This window comes from Symphalangus syndactylus, chromosome 18 (genome assembly GCF_028878055.3).
Source record: "Symphalangus syndactylus isolate Jambi chromosome 18, NHGRI_mSymSyn1-v2.1_pri, whole genome shotgun sequence".
In the NCBI taxonomy this organism is placed as follows: Eukaryota; Metazoa; Chordata; class Mammalia; order Primates; family Hylobatidae; genus Symphalangus; species Symphalangus syndactylus.
The window spans coordinates 82749775-82777657 of NC_072440.2; the positions used below are offsets into that span (position 1 = coordinate 82749775).

The 27883-nt window shown below is 43.8% G+C and overlaps 1 protein-coding gene across 1 annotated transcript in view; it reads left to right on the plus strand.

Moving 5' to 3' along the window:
* ALK (ALK receptor tyrosine kinase) overlaps positions 1-27883 on the plus strand; it is a 744900-nt gene that overhangs the window by 534955 nt on the left and 182062 nt on the right. Inside the window, exon 5 of the mRNA XM_055254443.2 lies at positions 17058-17185. Coding sequence (XP_055110418.2) covers positions 17058-17185 — 128 coding nt within the window. The remainder of the gene's footprint in view (positions 1-17057; positions 17186-27883) is intronic.

Below are 27883 nucleotides of genomic sequence, written 5' to 3' on the forward strand. Positions count from 1 at the left end.
GCAATGATGTGACTTCGGCTCACCGCAACGTCCGCCTCCCAGGTTTAAGTGATTCTCCTGCCTCAGCCTCCCAAGTAGCTGGGACTACAGGCATGTGCCACCATGCCCGACTAATCTTTGTGTTTTTAGTAGAGACAGGATTTCTCCATGTTGGTCAAGCTGGTCTTGAACTCCCAACCTCAGGTGACCTGCCCATCTCAGCCTCCCAAGGTACCGGGACCACAAGCGTGAGCCACCACACTCAGCCAACATCTGCTTTTATTGGGAGATAGTGGGCTGAATGAGAGGCAGCACTCAGGCTGGGAAAAGGGGACTTCATAAAAGATGCAAGGGAGACAAAGAACATCTAGGATTCAGGGTCTCACACATTGTGATCAAAGTCTTGTTCTTGGGTGGCGGCAGCCAAGAGGGAATGAGACTCCACAGCCTTGGTAAGGAGGGGTCCCCTGGGACCTCGGTCAGCAGCCTTGCACAGTAACGTAAGGGATGTCTGCACTGGAGGCCGTTAATGGGTTGGACCAAAGCGAGAAGGGTCACTCAAGAGCATGGATCTCCCAATACAGCAATGGGCTAAGCTATTGTGTCCAAAAACAGAGTACTGTCATCCCAGGATCTTCAAAATGATTACCTGTGGTACTAGTAACATGGCTTCTTATATTTATCACTAATTTTAAAATAAGATATTGAATTTTACTAATATTTAATATCAGACTGACAGGAGTATATGTGCATGCTCAAAAGATTTTTATAACACAGGAAAACGAACGAAAAAAATCTTTTAAATGAGATGATGTACTTGACACCAGAAGACTCAGTGGCATATGATTTAACTCAACATGGGGCTCCAGCCCCTGGCCTGTCACCAAGCCCATGCCCACAAACATACACGAAGCCAAGTCATCATGGACGAGGCCTCAATGTCCCAGTTATCCTAACTCAGTTCGTAAGATGCCGTGAGGATCAGCACCAGACGCTTGCTCTAGGATCCTAGTGTCTGTGTCTTTTCCTATCGACAAAATGGGCTTTTATTTCCTTCTGCTTTCCATGCCTATTTTCTCATCTGTAAAATTGGAAGAGTCTTGCATTATCCCAGTCCCACAAGAACCAACGTTCATTTTCACCCATGTGAAAATGCAAGGAAGAAGGAGACTCCCAGGTCCAGTTTGTCCCAGGCTCCTCCACACATATAAGCCCCTCTCATGCCCCTACCAAAGGAAGGCTTCATAAACAGAAGACACATCACCGGTCAGGCTCCACAGGCACACACAGCAGGCAGACACCATGGTGGCCAAGCCCCATGCTCTGCGGCACTTCCCGCTTGCAGGAGTCTTCAAGGGGTGGATAAGAGAGTGCCAGCCTAGAAAACCCAATCCCAAGCCCCAGCTCAGGCACACACTAGCTCATCTTCTGAGCACGCCCTGTAACCCTTCATTCCACGTTGCCTGGCTATGTGACAAAGGGGACACGGGTATCCTCGTGCCTTTTGCCCAGGGTGGCCGTAAAAATCAGATTAGTTGGGCGGTGGGGGGCGGTGTATGTGTGGAAACATGGAGCCCTCTTAGATGGGAGAGAGAGTACTGAGCTGAGGGTCCCCTGGCTGTCCCAAGGACTTACCCTGCTGTGGACTCGGAATTTGACAAATCTAGGTTGGAATCTCATCTCTGTTATTTACCAAACCTAGAACAAGATAATTCACTTGCTAGTATCTCAGTTTTTTAATCTGTACAATGGGAACAACAATTCCTACCTCTTAGAGCTCCTAAGAGATTAAATGAGATAACTGTGCAGAATTCCTGCCCAGCATCTGACAACAGAGTTAGTGTCCAAGGATGGCAGGCGCTAATGTAACTATTATCTAATATCAGTGTAACAATCACCACCATCACTACCTGGATGACATCATTGGCAGGTTTCCAAAGCCAGAGACTCTTGCAGACCACAGTCTTGACCACTTTCAGATACCCCTGCAGCAGCTCCTGCCACACAAGCCCCACCCTGTAGCCATGAAGAGCCTGAGTGTCCATTACCTGCCTTGGAACAGAGGCCACCAGCCGTTTGAATCAGAGGCTCAGAGCTGTTTTGAATGCTGTCTCTGAACCTGCTCTGAGCTGTCAGCAGAGCTTTGCAACCACCCACAGAATTCACAGGAGGTGGGAGCTCACATGACAGATTCCATCTTTCCAGCCTTTGTCACGGTCTATTCCAGAGTCCTCTGACCTCCGAGGATGCTGGAAACTGGGAAGGAGGAGGGGGGTCCTGCTCTCCTGCCCAGATCCATAAGAAACATGCCGAGCAACTGAAAAGATGCCAGCTTCTGTGACCTATCACAAAAAGGCCTGGGTGAAGATATGGGTTTTATAGCCTCATCCCCAGGAGCCAGTTTTTATGGACTCTTTGGAGGTTTCTGCTTGGTTTGCTTTTAAGAAAACTGCATTGCAAGCTCACCAGTGGCTATAGTGACACTTATAAAACAGTGGGTGTCCAGGAAGCTCTGTATTAAGACACTTTGCATACATCTCTTGGGAGACAGGTAAAGGAAGTGGGCTATTCCTGTTTTGGAGATGGCCAAGCCCTTATCAATTAAATATATCACTGAAGGACTGAACCAGCCCAAAACTGGGAGCAGCCTGTCCTTTCCAGAAAATTACAGCTTCCAATGTATAGGCCAGGGACCACGTCAAATGATCCTGAGGGTTTGGGGCTTTCTTACTGTATTGATTCAAAGTCTGAGAGAAATGAGAAGACAGGAGGAAATGCTAGCCTGTGCCCAGGGATTCCTGCCCCCTCTAGCCCTAGCCCCCATCTTTCTGGCTCCTCCATGTGCCCCTGCCTCTCATGCAGGCTCAGCATCCCTTAAAAGTTCCAGGTCAAAATTTTGAGCTGACCCTCGAAAGTCATGAAAATTGGCAGTGGCAGTCCCAGCCCAGAAATTGACTCCCAAGTGAACATATCATTGGCACAATCTCAGGGCCTCTCAAGCAGTTCTGTTTGCTATGTTCTGGAAAGCTCCCATATGGCTGATACAGTAGAGGCCTGAATTCTGAATTCCAAATTCCATTAGTTTCTTCAAGCATGGCTTAAAGGTGTGAGCACGATCCTGGGCAAATCTAATGGGCCCTTGATTCCTGCATTATTAGCAAGCACTTCCTAGTATCGTTCTACAGAGGGGCCTCCCTGAAGGGTATGGTGATGGTATTCATCTGGGAGGCAGAGGTAAACGTGTAGAAAAATGTTCTGTGCAATTTCTGGCCACAAGGAAAATAGGGCTGCTTTGCAAAAAATTAGTTGTTTCCTCAGCAGCCTGTGGACCGTCTGTCCACCAGGCTGGTCATCACATAGAAAAATGATATCATTCATCTCCAATCTGCAAAAATACTTTTAAAGTTTGTTTCTCCAGTTAGTGGGGATGGTTTTGAATGATCGACCTGTATTAGTTTGCAAGGACTGCCATAACAAAGTACCAGAAACTGGTGGCTTAAATAACAGAACTTCATTGTCTCACAGTTCTGGAGGCTAGAAGTCCAAGATGAAGGTGTCAGCAGGGTTGGTTCCTTCTGAGGCCTGTGAGGAAGAATCTCTTCCATGCCACTGTGCTTCTAGTGGTTTTCTGGCAATCTTTGGTATTCCTTGGTATACATCACCCTAATCCCTGCCTTCATATTCACACGGCATTCTCCCTGTGTGTGTATCTGTCTCTGTGTCCAAATTCCCTCTGTTTTATAAGAATATAGTCATATTGGATGAGTGCCCACCCTAATGATCTAATTTTAACTTGATTACCTTTATAAAGATCCTTTTATCACATAAAGTCACATTCTGAGGCATGGGGGGTTAAGAATTAAACATATCTTTTTGAGTGAGTCACAATTCAAACAATGATACTGCCTTTCCTGCCCACCCTACTAGGACCAAAGGAAGCCAGCCAATAGTAGCACATGCTACCTTCTCCAAAAAGCTTTTGCAAAAACTTCTCACACAGGGTTTAGCACTCATTGTCCTTGTCCCCTATACCAGTTGCCTGGTCCAACCTGGGAGGTGTATTCCTGAAAAACATCAAGATGAGCCTTGATCAATGAGGAGTAGCCAACTAGCAAAAAAAAAGAAAAAAAATAGTAACAAAGGGCCTCTGGGTACAGGGAACATCATGAGCAAAATGTGGAGGATGAAGGAGCCCTGGTACGTGCAGGGAGCCAGAAGCAGGTCCTGAGGCCATTGGAGAACTGTGGTCATGTTTGAGGTTTTTGTTTTTTGTTTTTGTTTTTGTTTTTGAGATGGAGTCTCGCTCTGTCACCTAGGCTAGAGTGCAGTGGCACAATCTCAGCTCACTGTAACTCTCAGCCTCCCGGGTTCAAGTGATCCTCCTGCCTCAACCTCCTGAGTAGCTGGGATTACAGGCACGCACCACCACGTCCAGCTGATTTTTGTATTTTTAGTAGAGACAGGGTTTCACCATGTTGGTCAGGCTGGTCTCAAACTCCTGACCTCGTGATCCACCTATCTCGGCCTCCTAAAGTGCTGGGATTACAGGCATGAGTCACCGCGCCCAGCCATGTCTGAGTTTTAAAGAGATTATTCCTGACACAGGGTGTAGAATGGACCCCTCCTCTGGCTGAAGGTGGATGTGTCCTTGGGTCTCAGTTCTTCTCTGCCACATTAGAGGATTAGACACAGTGATTTCCAAGGTTCGTACCAGTCTTAACATCTATCAAGCCTGCAACAACATTATTATCCAGGATACTTGCCACCATGGAGTATAAGCAGTGTGGGAGGGCTTGTGAGCCTTTTTTGTACCAAGAGGGCTCAGAGCACCATCCATCAAAGCCTCTGACAATTACCTTCCCATTTCTAGCGTGGAGGTGGAAAGATGTGATCCCTCTCCTCACTCATCACAACAACCACAGCTGACACACCTGTAACAAAAGACAGGTTAACAAGAGAAAAAGCAAAACAAACGTATTTAATCAAAGTTTTCCATGACATGGGAGCCTTCAGAAATGAAAACCCAAAGACCCAGGGGAAATTTTATGTTTTTATGCTTAGGTTCAATGAAGAACAGATAGCTGTATAGAAATATGATTGTGCAAAAGGGTATGAGCTAAGGCTAATAGACTGAGGAGGGACCCCAAAAAGGCCTGGCTGTTGGACTCTTCTTGGTCTCTTGTGTAGCACTCCTTCCTCACTCCTCCCTGGTACAGGGCAGGACCCTCTGGAACTAGGGTCTTAAGACCTGCTATCCAACAAGGTAGTTCAGAGAATTCCTTTATGGACAGCTCTATACAGAAAGGCAGGGGGAAGGTTAGAGCAATAATTCTTATTTCTATGGCTTGCCTTGGGGGAGAAAGGGAAGCAGGGGATAGAAAGGCAGGAGAGGGTCAGAGAGAACTTGCTTCTGAAGCCCCTCCAGTGTCCTTCAGTTTAAAGTCCCCATCATGCTAAGGTGACATACCTTGGGGTCATGTTCTGATTCCCAACCATGACCACCCCAGTGAAGGGGCAGGGCATGGCAAGGTGTGGGTGGGGGACCCTCTCCAGCAGATACAAGTCTGTGAGCTATTCTTACCCCACCTCACCAGGCCCCTCCAGCCTTTTCTGGCTGACCACTTATCCCAGCCCCAGAATTTGCTTACAGGACCACAGTTTATCTCAAGTTTCAGCACAGTGGCTTGACTTGGCCAGAGATTTATGGCTGAAATGAAGCCTCTGGGCTTGGGTGTCAGCATTTTGCTTGGCTCAGAGGCTTGCATTCGCATTTGAACCAATCAATACATGCAGGCATTAAGTGGTATTTAGGCTGCCTCTCTAGGGAACAGGACAGGCTGCTGGAATCATTTGAGCATGAGCAGGGAGGATGCTTCTAGGACTGGGAAATCCCAGGAGCTCTGAAGTGGGGGCCCTGGATGAATGCCCCAACTCCAGCCCCGCTCAAGACTCAGGCCTCAAGCTGGAGGCAGACTATACTGAAGGAGGGATCCCACAGAAACGGCCATATTTAAGTTTCAATGTTGTCTTTATCCTTCTCCACCGGGATGATGTATTGAAGAAAAAAAAAAAAACTTACTGCATTGACTTGGCTTGAAAGAAAAGATTGTATTTGAAAAGAACAGATGGGGCTAAAAAGTTATTGGAAGGAAGAGAGAGTTAGGAAACCAAATTCCAGGTTCCCACTGGCTGCTGGTGGGTGATGTGCCCACATCTCCTTACAGAAAGAGTTAGCAAGGCAAAATGATCACCTGGGACTCTAATCACAGAAAATTCACCACCCACCCTGCCAGAAAGATTGTCTGGCAAGTCTGTGGAGTGGAAAAGCCCCACTGGGATCCCCTCCTGTGGTCTCTTCTCTAATTCTAAGTGATTCCTGGAATGCCGGCACCATCCACACTCTCTCTCCTCTCAATTCCCCTGCCCAGAATTCAGCTGGGTCCCTCCGCACAGCTCCCTGGTGAGGGATGCTCAGCAGATGCTGGAGGAGGAGGTGGCTTGCATGGGACCTAATCCAAAATTCAGAGAAAAAGAAAGAGGAAATTCAGGATTCTCAGGGTCGCTACTCTTAATTAGAAGTTTTCTCTCACTTGATTTTTTCTTTCTTTTTTTTTGTGGTCTGGATAATCAGTGTTTTTTCCTTTAAAAAGAAGAAAAAACCGCTGATGCATCTTATATGCATTTTTTATACAAACCAGAGCAATCTTAGACAATACTACTGGGACCAATTGTTGTTTGGGAATCAACTTAGATCCTTAAACGTTTTATTTTAATTTGCAGCTTCTAAATGCATGTTAATTCACCAATGCTTGATGTAGGGCCAAATTAGCGTGGTGTGGTCCATTGATTAGAGTTCCTCATTGTCTTTCTCATAAATCACATTCATAACACCTCATCCATGATGTTCAGTCTCCATTTCCTTAAAATGAAAATAATTTTAAAATACTTGTGAAGTAATCTGAAGGCTCTCTGGAGGCTTTCCGGATTTTTAAGATTTGTTTCCTGATCTTTCTGTTGCCCCATTCATACCTAATTCAACAGTAATTATTTGTAGTGACTCACCAGCTACCAGTCTTTCCAAAGTATTCAGATGTTCTCCTGCCTCTTTCATCTACTTAATGAGTACAGCTGGCATAAACAGTTTTAGAAACTGTAGGGGCAGAAAGGTGTGTCACTTTTCCTTACCCATCACAAGGGTCACTCTGGACAATCCTAGGACAAAAGACAGGAAGGCAAGAGGAAAGCAAAACAAATTTGTTTAATCAAAGTTTTACATTACTTGAGAGCCTTCAGAAATGAAGACCGAATGTCTTTGTTTGGTTTGATGAAGAGTGAGCCATTGCAGAAGCGGATGGGACAGATAGGGGATGATCCAGTGGTGACAGACTGAGGGGGAAACCTAGCAAGTCTGTGGGTTCAGATTCTCCTTGGCCTCCTGTCTAGCATTTCTTCCTCCTGGGTGTGGAACAGGACCCCTGTGGAATGACGGTCTTCAAAGTAGCAGGGAGAGAATAACCATACTAGTTTTATGGCTTGCTCCAGGGGAAAGGGGTGCTAGTTCCTATGACTGATTTGGGGGAAGAGGAATTCTGGTTTCTGCAACTCACTTCAAGGGAGAAAGAGGGGCGAGAGACAGGAGAGGAGAAGGTCAGAGAGAACTTGCTTCTGAGGCCCTTTCAATGTCCTTCATTTCAAAGGACTTAGCATGCCAAGGGGCCATACTTTTGGGTATTATGTTCTGAGTCTGATAGAATAAGCATAACTGACTCTCAGTGGGTGTGGAAATCAAATGATGGGAGTAGGGGGTCTAGGGGTTACTAAAGAATAACCTTGAACACTCAGTAACCTTAGGCATTCAGTGACCTTGAACATTCAGTGACCTTGAACACCAGTGACCTTGAGCATTCAATGACCCTGAACATTCAGTAATCTTGGACACTCAGTGACCTTGAGCATTCAGTGACCTTGAACATTCAGTAACCTTGAACTTTGAGTGACTTTAAGCACAGTAACCTTAAATACTCAGTAACCTTGAACATTGAACCTCAGTAACTTTGAACATTCAGTGACCTTTAACACTCAGTAACCTTGACCACTCAGCAACCTTGAACATTCAGAGGGCACAGCGTATTTCACAGCATGTAAAATGTAGAGCTTGTGCTAATCCAGCAAGCAAATTAGTCACACGAAAGCCAGTTAAGAACACTTCTACTACTATGTTTTTCTTACAACTGTGGCTATGATCAGTCTACTCCTCCCCATCCCGATTGCAGTGATTTCAAAGCTAAGTCTGTAGAGGTAGACTCTTCATCTCCTACTTTCTGGCCTGGTATACAGAATGAGAAAAAATGCTCAGCCAGGGCCAGGGTGGACATCAGCCCCCCACAAGCCTGCATATTCCAATCCATATTCTGAAGATGCAGAGGTCGAGTAGATAAGGAATAGGGTAGCCTGAGGCAACACTGAAAGGGGCCAAAATATCTGCAGGATGCACCATTTACTAGTATGCTGTTCTTCAAGCACAACCCACCTCTGACCCACCAAAAGCTCTTCTAAAAAATGAGTTACTTGCATTTGGCATACATCTAAACCTATGTGCATTATAGTAGGAAGTGCCAGAGTTTTGAAGACAGTCTTGGGTTCACATTGCCTCCTGGTACTTACTACATGAACCAGCTGTGTCAGCTCTCTGAGCCTCAATTTTCTCTCTTATAAAATCGGGACGATGATATGTTTCATGCATTTGTTAGGAAAATTAAGTAAGATTTTCATATTTAATGGAAGGAGTCCTGAAACCTTTACGTCTGGAATGGGAGGCTTTTCTCCAAAACCCCCAAATCCCACCACACAATCTCTTATTTCACCTTCTTATAAGATCATCAGCCACACTGGATTTAGGAGAGAAAGGAAACACTAGCATAATAATAACAACAGTATCCGCTAATGCTTATTGAGTGCTAACTACATGCCCACATGTCTCAACCCATGTGATCTTCACAACACCCCTTTATGAGTCAATTATTATTCCCACTTCTTAATTACAAAATTCAGGCACAGAGAGGTTAGGTTAGGTAGCTGGCCCAAGGTCACACAGCCAATAAAAGGCAGAATTGAGACTATAAAACTCTCAGTAGCCACGGAACTCAAGTGATGAGAGCAGGAGGTCCAGGGGCCTGAGGTCACACAGCCAATAAAAGTCTGGCTGCTTAATTATTATATTTCTCTTGAAAGAAGGAAAGGAAAAGGGAGGGAGGGATAGAAGCAAGAAAGAGAGGAGGGAGACAGGGAGGGAGGGAACGAGGGAGGAGAGAAAAAAAGGGGAAGTTAGAAGAACCTCAAAAGAAGCTAGGAGGCCGAGTGCGGTGGCTCATGCCTGTAACCCCAAAGGAGGCACTTTGGGAGGCCAAGGTGGGCGGATCACCTGAGGTCAGAAGTTCAAGACCAACCTGGCCAACATGGGGAAACCCCATCTTGACTAAAAATACAAAAATTAGCTGGGCATGATGGTGCACACCTGTAATCCCAGCTACTTGGGAGGTTGAGGCATGAAAATCCCTTGAGCCAGGAGGCGGAGGTTGCAGTGAGCCAAGATGGTGCCACTGCACTCCAGCCTGGGTGATAGAGTGACACTCCACACCCTGCCCCACCCCACCCCACCCCCCAAAAAAAGAGGCTAGGAAAAGGAGCTCAGGACCATTTATGTTGTCTTTGTTCCAAAACATGAGAAAATAATTAAGGAAATGCAATTTGGAACATCTTCTATGCCTGTACCCCAGTCACCCACATAACATCTCTGATGAAATGAAAACTGCTTTACAGCTGACAATGCTAAGGTCTCAACAAGCAGACCTGCAGCCCCAGGGAACCCATCCCTGCCTTGGCCCCTCCTACAGAGCCTTGAGCCCCCTTAGCCTCAGAGCAGCTCTTCTCCACGCTGGGCCATTGGGAGCCAGATCCTCTCTCAACCTGAAACCTCTTCCTATCACAGCTGGTCCTCTTCAGAGCACATTCATCTAACTTGTGGGAAAGTATGAAGGGCAAGTGAATAACAAAGCCAAGGCTACTTGGATAAAAGACTCCATGCCATACGCCATGTGTAATTATTATTACAGAAAATTAATAAGCAGCAAAGGACTTCACACTAAAATTTACATTGATCTAGCATTTTTTCCCTGCTATCTCCCATAAAAATGCTTTAAATGCAGGCTGATTTAAAGGAAACAGTAAAAAGTTGTGCTGAATGGTTTATATCTGCTACAGAGTTACTACAAAGTATATTTTAAGAAAAATTTGAAAGTTATGTGTTTTTTTTTCCTGTAGGATAAGATTAGAGAAAGAGGTTCAATTGTTTTTTTCTTTTTTTTTCCTTTCTTTCTGTATTGATCCAGACAAACTCCCACAGGCTCAGTTCTTTGTTTCTAACAAATCTTCACACCTTCACACCTTGTCCAGACACTTGTCAAGAGAGATTCTTAGCAAAGACACATGTGGAGGAATGCCAGCAGTGTGGCCTGACTCTTGACAGGGTTATGCTTGATAATAATCATCACCACGTGACTGTGTTCTATGTGACAGGGACTTGGCTGGTTATCTAATTTATGTGGCTTTTGTCATTGTCGATCTCACCCGTGAGTTTGGCCATCCCAGCTAGGAGCTCAGTCACCATCTGAATGACTTGGCTCTCATGACCAGCACAGGACATGAGGATGGCCACATCTTGTAGCTTCTGGTCCCCAGCCATGTTCATCAGAGCCAGAAATAGAAATAAAGCCTTGGAAAAACAGTTTCTAACCTCAAGGAGCTTAAATGGCAGAATAAAATGGTGTTCTAAAGATTATAGAGGCATGCCAACCTACATTTAAAACTCAGTTATAAGCAGTGCATATAGTAGGCCTTTAATAAGTTTTAACTCTTGTTGGTCATATTATTAATGCTGCTGTAGGTAGTATTCATATTGACTTGGTCCAAGCCCGACCTGCATTAGAGAGAACATTTACGCAACAGATGGTAACTGTCATAGTTGAGAACTCAGGTATCCTCCAGGTCTCAATTACATAATTCTCTGGTTCCTTCTGATTCGCTCTTGGCAAATGGAGGCCAAGAGTTATGTGATGAGCTATGCAGTAATAATGCAACCGCCAAAGTTCCCCAGTCTTTGCGTTTCTCCTAACAGGGAAGGCATCATTATCATGTGAATAGATGACAGCTAGTGTTCATGAATTGACACGAATGTTTGGATTAACTCAGCTCCACTGCAATATAAATTTTGACCAAGAGTGTCAGAAACTTGTCTGATTTAACAGAAATATGTTCATTTGTCCTCTCAGTCAACAAATATTTTTTGAGTGTCTACGATGTATAAGGCATTGGAGACATGTGATGAATGATCCACCATTCTGGCATTAAGGAGGTGGGAAGGCAAGACACAGAAGTCATCCTTCCTGTAGAGGCCAATGAAAAACATTGGCACCCTCAAGATTGGACCACCTGTTCTCCAAACACACACTGTCTATGTGGCCTCTGCTCATGTGCTCATGCCAGTCTCTCTTGCTGCATTTCTGCGTTGCCCTTTTCCTAATTCCTGACCCCTCTTCACAACCCATCAAGATACTCCTATCCTGACCACCCATTTGGAGACATCACTTTGGCCTCTGCTTCAATAGCATATGGTGCCTATACCTCTCACTCTCCTCTTGTATGCTACCATTCACTAAAAATCTTGGCACATATGTTTATTCTTTCTCACCAGTCTGTAAGCTCCTTGAGAACAAGGCTAAATCCTAAACACTTCGCATCCCTAGAGCATCCAATACTTTAACTAGTGTGCAACAATGCACCAATAAATATCTGAGAAATGGAATGCGACTCAACAAATGCTAACCAAGAACTACACACAAAACATCTTTTCATGTCCTACAGGAAGATGCAAAGGTAAAGAAGAAGGTTTTACTCTAAGTGAGGTGGAGGCCTTTGGAGGATTCTGAGAGGAGTGGTGATCTGCTATCATAGTCAAATCCTAATACATCTTGTTGCAGGGATGTTCTAACATAACTTCTTGGGGTTGTATTTAACATATAAAGATGCATTTAACCAAGTTTTTCTTTATTTAAACAAATGTGATGGCTGCTATTCATAAATTGCAATACCTTTCTCACCCTCTTTTACTATATTCCTTTCTCCTTTGACTCTCATAAATGAATTGAGATGCAGATATTTGCAAGGACCAGTGTCATCCCATGAAGAAAGCAGTGGTTTCCATAGGAATAGCTCCGCTTATGGAGCTCATACTGTGTGCTAAGAATTATTACTCTGCATACATCCTTCTCAAAAATCCTTACAACAATCCAGCAAGTTAGGCATTATGACCTCCATCTTAAAAATAGGGAAACTGGAGCTCAGAGGAGTTAAATCATTTGCCTAAGGTCGTGGCTTAGGGTGGTGGATGGTGGAGCTGAGAGCTGAATCTAGGCCTTGCCTTGCTACACTGCAGCAGCTAAAACCATCTCAGAAAGGCATTCCTTTGAAAAGTGTGTAGGGTTTGAGGGCTCACTTAAGGGAGCCAGCCCTATGTCAACATGATGCCCATCGGGATATTGCACAGAAGCAAAGTATGACATGTTCCCTGTCTTGTCAACTGCCACTAATGGTCCTCACATGTTGTCATAAAGTGTCCCTTTATTCTGGGCTTAAAATAACTTGGTGCCTTTGCCCTCTTGAGTCACAGCTGCCAACCTTTCAATCTCATCAGCAGCTTGCCTTGTATCTGATGTGCCAGACAGTTTTCTTTAAACATATAGAGCTAAGCTGGTAAGGAGCTGTGGGAGCCTTGGAAATTCTTTTTGTTTCCATGTCAGAGCTTCTTATGGTTTTTTTGTAGATTTTTCTGACAATGTATTTCACTATCTGGCTGGTGTGTCTATCCTGAAAACCCAAATTGATGATCCCTCCAGCAATGCCAAGTAGACATATTCTTCTCTATCTCTGAGATTTTAGGGAAATGAAATGCAATTGATTGTATAGACTGACCCATAGGTTGCATTGTCTCTTGTGCTTGCGGTCTTGGAGCAATAATATGCTTTATTTTAATCTTAAGTCTGCAGGTAACTCAATGTGTGACCTTGAGCAAATCTTCACTTCTCCAAGGAGGGTGAAACTGAGTCTTTCTGCAGAAATAAATCTGTGATTCTGTGATTAATCATTCTCCTACCACCTCTGTGGGATATTATTTGTCCATTGGAGATTCCAGGGCTTTCATAAAATGTTTTGTTACTAGGACTCCTGCAATCAGCTAGGGAAGTATAGACATCAGATCAATAAGGGCCCTTAGGGAACTTTTAATTCAATGCCTGCATTTTGCTAATGAGGAAACTAAAATCCAAAGAGGTGCAGGAACTTGCCCAAGCCCACGCAAATCCACGACCGGAATCCAGGACTCAGCTCCCAATTCAGTGGCCTTTCTATATATCCCTTCTAGCCTGTAGGTCAGAAATGGACCTTGATATTCACAAGCCAACCCTCCTGCCTTTTTTGATGGACTCTAACGTACTCATTATAACATAGGCACTCTGCAAAAATGGGTGGTCCGTGTTTTTCTGAAAAAATTCATGCAAAGTTGGAGGCAGAATACAATTGATCAGAAAACATCCAACATTTCAGGCATTTTTGGAGAGAAGTTCCTTATTCAAAGTCATCAGGCAAATGAGGGGCAGAGCCGGGACTGGAACCGGAGAGCTCCAGAGAGACACGGGGAAGATAATGGATTGTGACAAGCTGTCCATACAGTCCTCTGGCTTCCTAAAGTCCAGATGGACACCCCACACTGTCACATTGATTGATGGAAGCACCAGTGATAAGACAGTCACAAATCCCCAACACATGGAATCAGCTGTACGTTTGTCTCCAGGAGGCTCTAGGTCAGAACATAACCTTCCCTTCTGCAAGCCTAAGTAGAATTGCCACCAGCCGAAGGGACAAAAGCAAGACCCTAATAGGCTCATCTGTGACCACTTGGGTGTAAGCAAAGAAAATGGAGGTAGACCAAGAAGAGAGTTTAGATTTGTTTTTCACTGGGTTTTTGGCGGTCTCTTAAACAAATCTGACCCTAGGTATAAGCTTGCCCTTTTCTAGTCCCAACTTCCCTGGATATAAAATACATGTTTTGCAACTTCTCTGGAAGTTATTAAAGTTGCAGCAGTAAACTATGGGAGGCCAGAGAATTTCAGACAAAAGTTATTACATCAGTAACTCAGAAACTAATTCCTAAAACTCTTGACACATTTATCCAGAGGGCTAGTGCCAATATAGAAATGGAAATCATTTTCAAGGGCCACTGTGTACCTGGAATTAAAATCCATCATTCCTCAGAGCAGAGAGCTATGATTTTGGCAGAATATGAATACTCCTGCCTTTCACCACTATCTTTCCTCAAAAATAGGTCCTTTATTTTTCAGAAGAACAAGACAAATTCTGCTCTTTTTGTCTTTTTGTTTGTCTCCTTAAGAACCCCTTGTTTACATGTTCTTTTCAAATATTGCTTTCTTTGACAGTCCCTCATTTAAACCGAAAGGCCTCCTTTTCCTTCAATTACACCAGTTTTATTGTGGATGGAAATCCTGCTGGGTACAGTAACAGAGAACAAACTTTACAGTAGCAATAATCCCTTCTACAGCATCTATTGTGGGGAAACTCAATACACTTTTATTAAATGATTGAAGAATTGGCTTCAGTGATCTGAATTAACTACAGAGAGCAAAGATAGGGAAGAAGACTACCTCTTTCATTCAGCAGACACCCACTGCATGCCAGAGACCAGAGACATAAAGCTACCAGCCAGGAGCACTGTACTGAAAGAGATGGTGGATTGTCTTAGGCAATGCCTTCATCACCAAAAGTTAGCAAAGGCAGAAAAGATTTGGTGGGAATTAGTGTTAGCAAGCGCATGCAGAAATGGGCCCCCGATTCACTGTGGGAGGATTGACAATATGCCTAAATGTGCACACACTTTGACTCTGATTCTAGGAATTTGTCCTTAGGCCGTATTTAGATAAGTACACAGAGTTAGCTTTGGCATAATCATGATCAAGAAAAAATCAGAAGCAACGCACAAGTCATTAAAAATGCAATCATTAAAATGATAATGTAATCTATATTGTCTTGCGACATACCATCAAGTGAGCAAGTGCAACCACAGAGTACATGTACTATGGTCTCATTCATGAAAAATTAAAATGGATTAAAATGGACAGGTTGGGCTTGATGCAGTGGCTCACACCTGCAATCTCAGCACTTTGGGAGGCTGAGGCAGGTGGATGGCTTGAATCCAGGAATTGGAGACCAGCCTGGGTAACACAGTGAGACCCTGTCTCTACAAAAAAAAATACAAAAATTATCCAGGTGTGGTGGCTCACAGCTGTAGTCCCAACTACTCAGGAGGCTGAGGTAGGAGGATCACCTAAACCTGGGGAGGTCAAGCCTGCAGTGAGCTGTGATCACACCACTGCACTCCAGCCTGGACAATACAGCAAGACCCTGTCTCAAGACAGAAAAAAAAAAAAAACCTGACATGCTGTTCCCTTAGGTGGTGACTATGGTTATTGCTAGACAATGGTATTCTAGGTGACTTTTACTTTCCATTATCAGCCTTTCTGAATCTTTGGATTTTCAATGCTTTTTATTTTTTACAGTGAGCATCACTTTATATTTAGGGGGTGGAAATGTTTAAAAAAATTTATTTATTGGAAAGCTAGTTTTTCCCTTAATCCTTTACCATTTGTACTGCCATACCAAAGCCCAACCTACTGGTAAAAAAAAATGTGAAATATTGTGATGATTTCATAGATGTATAAATAAGCCAAAACCCACCATCAAATCATACACTTTTTTTTTTTTTTTTTTTTTTGAGACAAGAGTCTGTATCGCCAGGCTAGAATGCAGTGGCGATCTCTGCTCACTGCAACCTCCACCTCCCTGGTTCAAGTGATTCTCCTGCCTCAGCCTCCCTAGTAGCTGGGACTGCAGGTGCGTGCCACCACACCCAGCTAATTTTTGTATTTTTAGTAGAGACAGAGTTTCACCATGTTGGGCAGGATGGTCTCAATCTCTTGACCTCGTGATCCGCCCACCTTGGCCTCCCAAAGTGGCACTTTTTGTACATGTAATTTATTATACATCAATTATACCTCAATAAAATTGTTTTTAAGGAAAGAAAATATGAAATAATCTAGGTAATTTTTATTTTCCACACAAACCACTCAAAATAAGTAGGTAAATAAATACACACACACACACACTTGCAGACATTTATGAATCAATGCTGGAAAGTAAATTTGATGGTCCAATCAGTGACAGGAGGCTATTTCAAGAGGTTACTAGCATGAGCAGGGTGTAAAAGTGTTCATTTAATTTATTCTCTATTCTCTGGCAGTGTCAGTATCCTTGATTATAGGTGGGTGCGGAGCTCACCATTTCACCTGCTTCCATCTTTTTCTGTTTGCACCTTTTGCAAAGTCCACGTCAATCTTAGGTACCTTTTACCCCAAAATACATGCTTCGGTGCACTTTAATTTTCCTGCAGTAAATAAATAGCTCTTACTAGCTTCCATCTTAAGTAACTGTAGAACAAACCTGAGGGTTCCAAAACTTTCTATCAGATAAAATTCTGAAAACCAATCATTCTTTCTAGAGATAATTTTGAATAGAGTGATACATGTTTTGAAGACATTTCCTTGAGTCTGCTGGCAGGTTTTCTCAAGTATATGTATTCTTTCTTGTGATACTCGCTACTGAAATAGTCCAAAGAGCTGCATTTGCCTTAAACAGAATACGACAAAAGAAATGCCAGTGGTGAGACTGGGTTTGCGAATTGGATCTCTTAAGTTTGCTGGAGTAAAAGAAAATAAGTATTTGCATGTTGCTGTCAGAGTCACTGTCCTCAGTGCCACTTAGAGTCCCATCTCTTGGTGCCCATGAAGAATGTGAGCCCTGAAGTCCCTGCAAGGACATGACTCTGTCCACATGTTAGGCCTAATTTTCATAACTGTTTCTCTATGCTTTTCTCCCCTGCTTTCCAATGCAACCAGTTGGACAGTGCTCCAGGGAAGAATCGGGCGCCCAGACAACCCATTTCGAGTGGCCCTGGAATACATCTCCAGTGGAAACCGCAGCTTGTCTGCAGTGGACTTCTTTGCCCTGAAGAACTGCAGTGAAGGTATCTGAATCTGGCTTTCCCACACTCCTTGGTAGCCTATTGTGTTAGATGTGTCAATAACCTGCAATCATGTTTAGCTGGAAATGTGCACACTTAGGAAGAAAAGTCTAGAGTGGGCTAGGTGCTGTGGCTCACACCTGTAATACCAGCACTTTGGGAGGCCAAGGCGGGCGGATCACTTGAGGTCAGGAGTTCAAGACCAGCTTGGCCAACATGGCAAAACCCTGTCTCTACTAAAATTACAAAAATTAGCCTGGCGTGGTGATGTGCACCTGTAATCCCAACTACTTGGGAGGCTGAGGCAGGAGAATTGCTTGAACCCGGGAGACAGAGGTTGCAGTGACCCAAGATTGTGCCATTGCACTCCAGCCTGGGCAACAGAGTGGAACCCTGTCTCAAAAAAAAAAAAAAAAAAAAAGTCTAGAGTGTTTTAGGGGCTAGTTCTGAATGATGCCAGATGATCCATATCCCAGACAATCAATTTCAAAGAGCTAGTATAAAATTATATCTACCTTGAGAACACACAGGCACATAGAAGGGAACAGCAGACATTGGGGCCTAACAGAGGGTGGAGAGGGAAGGGTGGGAGGAGGGAGAGGATCAGGGGCCCAGGAATGAAGTTTGGACCCAGAGGAAGCCTGAGGCACTCCCAGACCTAAATTCACAACTTAGGCTATTCCTGAATAACTTTGAAGGCCCATGTCCCACAGTCATCTGTCCCATGTACAGGCCTGGATTTGAACTTTGCGCCTCTGGGAAGTGGTGTGTGAAAGAGATTCTCTTAGGGAGGAAGCCCTACTGACCCCGCACCAACCCAGCTTCTTTTGCCCCTGTGGCTCTTCATTTATTGCTGGCTTTGCAGGAACTTTTATAGTGTATTTTGTTTTCGTTGTTTAATCAAAACTGGTTTATGTGTGGGGAAAAGAAAAATCACCATAATGTGATAGATTGAACCACAGTTCAAGTTGAAAAGGTGGTTAACCTATGGTATGAGGCAATGTATAAGAAACATGTGGTTTGGGAGCAAGCCAGGAGCTTGTACAAATGTTTCCGCACTCATGAACTTGAAGACTTGTGAATGTCTCTGGACATCATCAGTCCTCACAGATGTCAAGGATCTATGTACCATATAAAAGAGGCTATCAGTTGAAATGGAACCAGTTAACAAGAATGTGACAGGGAGAAAGTATCAATTCCCAGAATGTTCTCATTTGATCATCATTAGGAAAAAGGAATAAGAAACTACCAAAGTCCAGATATTAGGCCCACTACAAATACTCCTGCAACAATTTCTTGACCTGAAAAAAATTCTTTGCATGTTAAAATCAAGGATCTCAACCTATAGATGTTTTCTCCCTTGCCCTGCAACTCCCTCTCACCTAAAAACATTCATTCCCTATAGCCTGTGTTGCATTCATGGTGAGTCTGTTCCAGAGACCCGTTCCTTGTCTGCTTTTCTATCTTTACAAAACCAATAGAGTTGACCTACCTAAAATCTCTCTAATGATCCAGAAAATTTCCGCTGGCAGGGCACCCTCTTAGAGGAGGGAGAAGGTGAGTCTTTCTCTGATTCCCTAGAGAAAGTGGCTTGGCCCAGATACCTGGGGAAGTTCTCATGGTCCAGCTTCCTTCTTTCAGTGTCTCTAGGTCCAAGAACAGATGGTCTCCATGAGGAAGCAAATGTTCTTGTGTTTCTTCTCTGGGTCAGACCACCTGTGATCAACAAGGGATGTGGAGGGATTGATACGGATGTGTAAGGCAGAGAATAGTGAAGAACAAGGTGATCTCAGTGTTTGCTTAGAACTTCTAAATTTCCTTCCCATAGAAGACAAATTCAGGTGCACATCAGTAGGCATAGACAAATTGCAGACATAAGAATCATCCTAAAATTACACTCATATTTAAAGGGAAGGGGTTACTTTAAAGGCATACTCAATGTCTATTCAATGTAGACAAATGTCTATGTTTTCTGGGGTCATTGCTTTGGTTAAGCCAGAAGAAGAGGGGATAAAAGGAGAAAAATGGTGTCTTTGAAGGAGGTGAATAGGGCTGGCGACATTACTGGCCAGGATTGTAGGTAGGTCTGCAGGATGCCTGGTCTATATTTCTGATAAGAACTTGGTCCCTTCATGATGAGTCACAGATAGAGCACAAGGGGAAACACAAATGTATAACTCCACAGCTCTTCCTTAGCCCACTGCAGAGACATGCCATTTTAGTTCATCTGGAGAAGCCTCAAGGAGACATGGGACAATTCTCCCTGCATAGGACATAATATCTATCTGTGGGTGTCATCAAGACAGAGGCCCTTCCTGTATCCTCTCTACATCCTTACACTTATCATAGTGTGTGACACTAGGTAGGGGCTCAGTTCATCTCAGTTGATATGGACTAATAAAAAAGCTAACATTGACAGAGCACTCGCCATGCGCAAAGGCTAGTGTCAATGCCTTTATGTGTTACCTCATGCAAGCTTTACAATAATGCTGTAAAGCAGGGACTAGTGTCCTCATTTTACAGATGGGGAAACTGAAGCTCACAGAAGTTTCAAAACTTGACAAGGTCATTCAGTTAGTCAAAGGTAGAGTCAAACTCAATCCCAAGTTGATCGGAAGACAAAGCCAGTGTCTCTGTCCACTACACTCTACTGTCTTTGTGGAAGAGGCTGAGGTTTCATTTATTTCCTGAAAACCTTAGCATCATCTTTGACTCTTCCTGTTCCTCTTATCACTACACCCAAATTGCCAGAACCTTCACCTCTAGACTTGCTTTTGCCTGTATTCTATCTGTCTCTGTCTAGCTACTTGATATGGTTTGGATTTGTGTCCTCCCCTCCCCACCAAATTTCATGTTGAATTATAATCCTCAGTGTTGGAGGAGGGGGCTGGTGAGTAATTGGACCATGGAGGAGGATCTCCCCCTTGCTACTCTCGTGATAGTGAGTGAGTTCTCATGAGATCTGGATGTTTAAAAGTGTGCAGTGGGCTGGGCACAGTGACTCATGCCTGTAATCCCAACACTTTGTGAGGCTGAGGTGGGTGGGTTACCTGAGGTTGGGAGTTCGAGACCAGCCTGACCAACGTGGAGAAACCCCATCTCTACTGAAAAAAACAAAAAACAAACAAACAAACAAACAAAAATTAGCCAGGCGTGGTGGCACATACCTGTAATCCCAGCTACTCAGGAGGCTGAGGCAGGAGAATCGCTTGAACCTGGGAGGCAGAGGTTGTGGTGAGCCGAGATGGCGCCATTGCCTTCCAGCCTGGACAACAAGAGTGAAACTCGGTCTCAAAAGACAAAAACAAAATCAAAAGTGTGCAGCAGCCAGGCGAGGTGGCTCACGCCTGTAATCCCAGCACTTTGGGAGGCTGAGGCAGGTGGATCACGAGGTCAAGAGATCGAGACCATCCTAGCCAACATGGTGAAACCCCATCTCTACTAAAAATACAAAAATTAGCTGGGCATGGTTGTGGGCGCCTGTAGTCCCAGCTTCCCGGTAGGCTGAGGCAGGAGAATCACTTGAACCCAGGAGGCAGAGATTACAGTAAGCCGAGATCTTGCCACTGCACTCCAGCCTGGTGACAGAGCGAGACTCTGTCTTAAAAAAAAAAAGTGTGCAGCACCTTCCTCATTGCTCTTTTCCTCCTGCTTTAGCCGTGTAGGATGTGCCTGCTTCCCTTTTGCCTTCCACCATGATTGCAAGTTTCCTAAGGCCTCCCCAGCCATGCTTCCTGTACAGCCTGTGGAACCATGAGCCAATTAATCCTCTTTTCTTTATAAATTACCCAGTCTCATGTATTTCTTTATAGCAGTGTGAGAATGGACTAATACAATACTGCTGTTGCTGTCTCTTGGATATACCCTTCTGACTTCATATTCCCAGCTGTGTGTCTTTTTCTTTCTATATTCTTCATATATGCAGACTTGAACTTTGGCAGCAGCCAACTGGTCTCCCTGATACCATTCCATCTTCCACACACGTTGCCAGATAAATCTCCTCAATATTACTCCTTCCCTTGTGGCACTTTCATGTGACATAGGTCATTTCTTATTGCCTCCCACATCAGAAAATAATAGAATAAGGGGCCTAGACTGGACCACCTCACTCATTTCCTGGGGCCAGGAAATGTCATTTGCAGCTACAGAAATTCTCCTTGGAAGACTTTATTCTCTACATCTAAATTTAGTAGGTGTTTTATAATCATTTCCCATTTAATCATTTTGGGATCCTAACTTGAAGTTCAAGACCTTGTCTTACATTTCTTTTATTTCTCCAGGGAGCAGTTAGCATGGTGCTAAACACACAGAAAACACCACACAAATACACGTTGACTGATTGGTTAATCAATCAATTGATAAATGCTGCACCTTCTTTTACAGCTTTGGGCTATTACCCTACTACTTCCAAAAGAAAGTAGCTGTGAGTAGAAATGGCTTGGAAGCGATTTTTCACTGAAAGGCCAGTGAAAGAGCAGCTTACACAATCAGCACAGACAAGGAGACATTAGCCCCCAGAGACACCCATGCCTGGGCTCCCAGGGAACCCTTAGCCCATTCACAAAAACCCTCCTTGAGCAGACAACCCAGAGCAATAGGATCACGCAGGACACTCACCGGGACCCCTCAGGTTCAGAGGTGCCTACAGAAACACATACATCAGAATGGGAAAGACTAGCTTCTTGAAAGGGATTTGAAAAGGACCAGTGTGCCAGGCATGGTGGCTCATGCCTGTAATTCCAGCACTTTGGGAGGCCAAGGTGGGTGGATCACCTGAGGTCAGGAGTTCGAGACCAGCCTGGCCAACATGGTGAAACCCTATCTTTACTAAAAATACAAAAAAAGTAGCCAGGCATGGTGGCACACACCTGTGGTCTCAGCTACTCGGGAGGCTGAGGCAGAAGCTTGAACCAAAGAGGCAGAGGTTGCAGTGAGCTGAGATGGCACCACTGCACTCCAGCCTGGGCGACAGAGCAATACTCTGTCAAAAAAAAAAAAAAAAAAAAGAAAGAAAGAAAGAAAAGAAAGAGACGGAGGGAGGGGAGGATCAGCATGGCCCTGAACAGCTCCTAAAAATGCACAGCCTTGCAAACCCTCATCTAGCTCTTCCATGCACTAGGCCCTGTTCTAAGCATGGTACATATATTAACTCATTCAATCCTTACAACAATGCTATGAAGTATGTAATATTATTCTTATCATTATTATTCCCATTATATGGATAGAGAAATCAAGTCACAGAGACCTAAGTAATTTCCTCAAAGTCACACAGCTAGTATTGAAATGGAGGCCGTCTGGCTCCAAAATCCATGTTCTTAGCTACCACACCTTGCTGTGTGCACAGAAGATCTCTGCTGGAAGGGACACCAGAAACATTTAATCTGTCTCCCTTGCCATGTGGAAATTGAATGAACAAAGACCCAATGATTTTCCTTGAAATGTGATACACTAAATTACTGACCAGCCCAAGGTGCTTTCTGCCTCCACCTTAGGGTTGTCAAGTTCTCAATTTTTCTAAGAAATCAATTCAGTATGTCCCTTTCCCAGCTCAGATTGGTCAGAGGCAGTTGAGATGGACCACTGCCACTAGTCAACACCAAGACAAAGAGCTGCAAAGGAGCTCCCCCATGAAAAACAAGGAGATGTAGATAGCTCCTGTGTGAGCCTACATACATTTTAGAGCAGGCCACTATAACTCCTCTTCTCTTTCATGAACCTACAAGAAACACATCAGGTTTCCCAGGCTACAGCCACATTCAGCTCACTAACAAATTTCTCAAAAGAAGTAATCTTCTTGATTCCTTACTCTACTGAGATAATTTCATACACATTGCTTCTGATTCATTCATTAGAGAGGATGTCATAACCTTCACCTTACCCGTGAGAAGTTATTTCTCTAACTTCTCTGGCTCAGGAAGGTGAAGGAATCCAAAGTGTCAAATGCAGTCCCGTTATTATGGATACCTTGAAACACATGTCCCCAAAGAGTCTGAGATGCACAAATACCGTTTTTTAACTTCTCTGGGGCTAAAATGAGGTGTTCGAACTCGACCCGTGGTCTTCAAACCTTTTCTAGAGCCTGAAGCCTTAATTAAAACAAAGTCTTATATGGAAGCCCAGTATATAAAATGATACAAGTATAGCTGTCTTTGGGGGGCGCCCAGAACCCACCTGTTCCACAGCCCTTAACATTCCCCCTCATTGGGGCTTCATGAAATACATTTTAAGAACCACTGGACGGTCTGATTCCAAGCTCTCTCTCTCTCTCTTTTTTTTTTTTTTTTTTGAGATTTAGTGTCACTCTGTCACCCAGACTGGAGTACAGTGGCGCCATCTCAGCTCACTGCAACCTGCGCCTCCTGGGTTCAAGGAATTCTCCTACCTCAACCTCCTGAGTAGCTGGGATTACAGGTGCGTGCCACCATGCCTGGCTAATTTTTGTATTTTTAGTAGAGATGGGGTTTCACCGTGTTGGTCAGGCTAGTCTCGAACTCCTGACCTCGTGATCCGCCCGCCTAGGCCTCCAAAGTGCTGGGATTACAGCCGTGAGCCACCGCGCCCAGCCTCAGCTCTCCTATTAACTCCAGTTTTTATGGTCTGGTCCTAGATGTTACACTTATTTAAAATATGAAAAGCAAAAATAGGTATATTAACAGTATCTTCTTTAAAAAATTAGGGCTTAGCACAAGGCTATTAGACTTTGAATATGGGCCATTTTCACAAGGCAAGTTCTTGTCCAGGTGGGTTCTGGCTTTGAGGTACTGGGTATGTAGCTAGTATAAATATTTCCAGGAAAAAATGGGTAGCATCCTGTAACCTTGTCCCCCTCTCTCTCCTTCTTCTCCACCAAAGACAATGTTGGGCAATGGAGGATATCTTTCTTAGCCTGAAAGGGGACAAGAGGAAACGAGAGAAGCTGAACGAATAGATTCAAATCTTTGGCCAGCCATGTGGAACCAATCAACATCTAGAGTAGGCTCCAAAATCCAGCTGGGTAAATGAGGGATTACTTCATGGGCTCCTAGCAGCCTGGCCCAAACTGGGCATTTTCTCTTCCAACAGCAAGCAACGCCTCAGCAGGATCCTCAGTCTGTGCTTGTAAAATGTAGATCACAGTGGCACTCTGTCTTGGGGCTGCCAGCAGAAAACTCTGTATGTAGCAGGCTCAGCTATCCATCCATCCATGCATCCACTCATCCATGCCACAGACATTTTCTGAGCAAGTACTAAACTGGGTGCATGCTGACATTAATATAAAATAGTTGTTTCTGTCTTAGGACTGAATTTTGGTGTGGTTGCTTTAATATTTCCATTCTACTTTGCATAGAACTATTTCTTAAAGGGCATCTTTGAGTTATATTTAATTTGCACCCTAACCCTAACCCTAAGAATTGTAAGAGTTTGTGCAAAGTAAGTGCAAATCTTACAAAGAGTTTGTAAGAGTTAAAGAAAGAGGAAAGAAACACAAAATGCAGCTCAATGGTTAAAAACAGATTTATTTTAAAGAAAATAAACCTGAGAGGGGCTTCTGGCTGATTTTGGTCAGGAGAGCTTTCTCTTACAGACTAAGAGTATATATTGGTTTTAGGGTGAGTGGGCTTATCACAAGCTTGGAATGTTTCTGTGTTGGGGAGAAGTTTATGGGGGTTTGGAATTTCTCTGGATGGAGGGGAGGTTATCTTGGGGCTGACATCTTTCCGGCCGGAGGGAGACTATCTCGGGGCTAGCATGTGTCTGGTTGGGGAGGAGTTTGGAATGTTTCTGGTCAGAGATGTTATTTGTGGTTTATGGTCATGCTGACCTTGGTCATTAGGCTGATGTCCTTTGGATTTAGGTGGTTTTTGATTAAGGTGAACTTTAGGATGAGGTGCTTGTCCAAGATGGCAGTGCTCCTCCTCTGTCAGTATTGAATAGGTGTTCCATTCCTGGAGATGTCTTCCTCCAAAGTAGTTCCAACATTCCTTTCTCAGAAAGACCACAGAATGAGCACTGAACCAGAATCAGAAAACCTGGATTTAAGTCTCCTTCTTACCTCTTACTTGCCATAGACTGGACATCACACTTCAGATCATTAAAGATTTCCCTCATAACTGGAACATAGGTTGGGTTTTTTTGTTTTGTTTTGTTTTGTTGTCATTTAAAATAGAGATAGGCCAGGTGCGGTGGCTCACACCTGTAATCCCAGCACCTTGGGAGGCCGAGGTGGGCAGACCACGAGGTCAAGAGATCAAGACCATCCTGACCAACATGGTGAAACCCCATCTCTACTGAAATACAAAAAATTAGCTAAGTGTGGTGGCAGGTGCCTGTAGTCCCAGCTACTTGGGGGGCTGAGGCAGGAGAATGACGTGAACCTGGGAAGCGGAGCTTGCAGTGAGCTGAGATGGTGCCACTGAACTCCAGCCTGGGAGACAGCGAGACTCCGTCTCAAAAAAATAAATAAATAAAAATAAAAATAAAATAAAATAGGGATAACAACATGTCAGTAGTTGTCTCAAAATTGACCTCATGCTGAGGGTCAGTGATAAGGTGGCTGTGGAGGTGCCTTGTAAATGATGCCATGAGCTACTTAACCTCTCTGGGCCTCACCTCGCCTGAAGCGTTTGAGAACTAACCTGCTTCGTTGCTGCTGATGTTTCTCATGAAGAAATTACCATTCACAGAAACAAACTGGCTCCTCTGAGGCCTCCTGCAGAGCTTTGTGACGTTAATTATTGACCTAATGCCAAGAGGGTGATGAGAGCCACACACTGCCAAACTGGGGAGGTGCCACCACCTGGATCAGTCACTTCAGGGCACTCAATCAGCCATGCAATGGTGGGCTCTATTGCTTGGAAGTGATCACCAGGGAGAAATCGCAGTCACGACCTTAGTATCCTCACTTAGTTCTTGTGCCTAACTCCAGCTGAATGTTCAACTCCATTTTCAAAACGCTCTCCTTCTTAACTCCCTATTTCCAAAATCTCTTGCCCTTAACTTACTGTGGACTGAACCATTTAAAAGATAAGCATGAAAATTATGATTTCATCAGCCACTGAGATCTGCTTGCATTTCTCAAATGTCCCTCCCCAGCTCAAGCTTTGGTTCCATCTGTGCCCCCTGCAGTGCACTCTCCATCTTTCAAAGACCTGCACATCTTTCAAATCCCAGCTCAATTAGTATTTCCTTTAAGTCTCCACTCAGAATTGTTTCCATGTATATCTATTTTAGAACCGTCTACTTCTCTCCACAGTTATTTATGTGTCTCACTCAATAGATGCTAAGTTCCTAAAATCAAAGACTGTCTTTTTTAAAAATCTCTCTATCCCAATTAGCAGCGAAGTGCTTTTTTTTTCATGGCAATCACTCAATAAAAGTTTGCTTATTCCAATGTGGGAGAAAGATTAGAGGCTTTAGAATCAGACTGAATGAATTTGGAATGCCAGCTCCATCACTCACCACCTTTTTGAGCTTGGAAAAGTTTCCTAAATCTATGAGTTTTCATTTTCTCATCAGGAAATACATAATTATAGGTTTTTTGGGAAATTAAAACAGATGTTGCGTGCAGTGCTCCTAGCACAATGCTTGGCACAATACATGTTCTCATCCTCTCTCTGGCATCCCTTGACTAAGCTGAATCTCCTAATTCTGGAACCAGAGCTGAATAATTCTGCACAACTATCCTGGGGTATGTTTACAGGTTCACATCCGCCTTTTGCCTTTCCATCTGCGCCTTGCCGGAGCCATTATGCAAAGGGAAAATTTATCTCTTTTGCAGCAGAGATTCTGATAGCCCAGACTTGCTTTCTGACTGCAAAGGCAGCTGCTTCTCTTGCCTCCTAAGACCTATGCTCTTATGCCTGATAAAGTCATTTTTTTACCTTGGTGACTGGGTGCACAGAGTCCTTTGTGCCACACAAAGGAGTAATCCTGCTTAATTCTGTAGAGGTAGTTGGAGGCAGGAGAGAGGTCTTTTCAAATGCCTGTCACACTGCCTCCCTTGAGGAAGACTGGAATCCAAAACAGTCAGGCCAAAGCAGGTGGAACCAGGAAGGAAATTCGCTGGTCTTTCCTTTCTCCACCAGTGCCTAGCTACTGTTGGCAATGAAGTTCTTACTTTGGAATGGCTTATCCATAATTATTAATAAAGCCAATTTTAAAATGCCCCATAAAGTGCTTAGAAACAATGCCTGCTTGGGCAACTATTTTAAATATTCGATCATTGGAACTTGCCCAGGAATGGGGGCAGACACAAAGGCTTTTAAATATAAATAAATAAAGAATGAGTGTGCCGAGGTCATTGTACTCCCAGAAGAAAATTGCTTTCAAATTACAACTACATAAAGGAAATAATTGAAAAGATTAATCACACTAAAATAATTGGTCTGTTTTACAAGTAATTTGGAGCAATACTCAGTCATTGACATCAATGTGTAGTAGTAAAATAGTAATGAATTTCATTCTCTGACTAATGTATTTATTTTATTAATGGTAATAAATGGTGTTGTTACTGCTTATAAATATTTCATAATTTTTAATTCATTAAAATGTTCAACGAATTTCCAAAAGTATTTATTAGTTTTACATCATCCTTGGTATTCAATGTGCAGTTGCCACTCTGCCTGGGTAATTAAAAATATTATTGTTTTGGGTAATGGGACTCCCTTTGAATGTGAAGGATTAGGCTCCAGTTATTAATGAGACGGATGCTCCAGCTGGTGA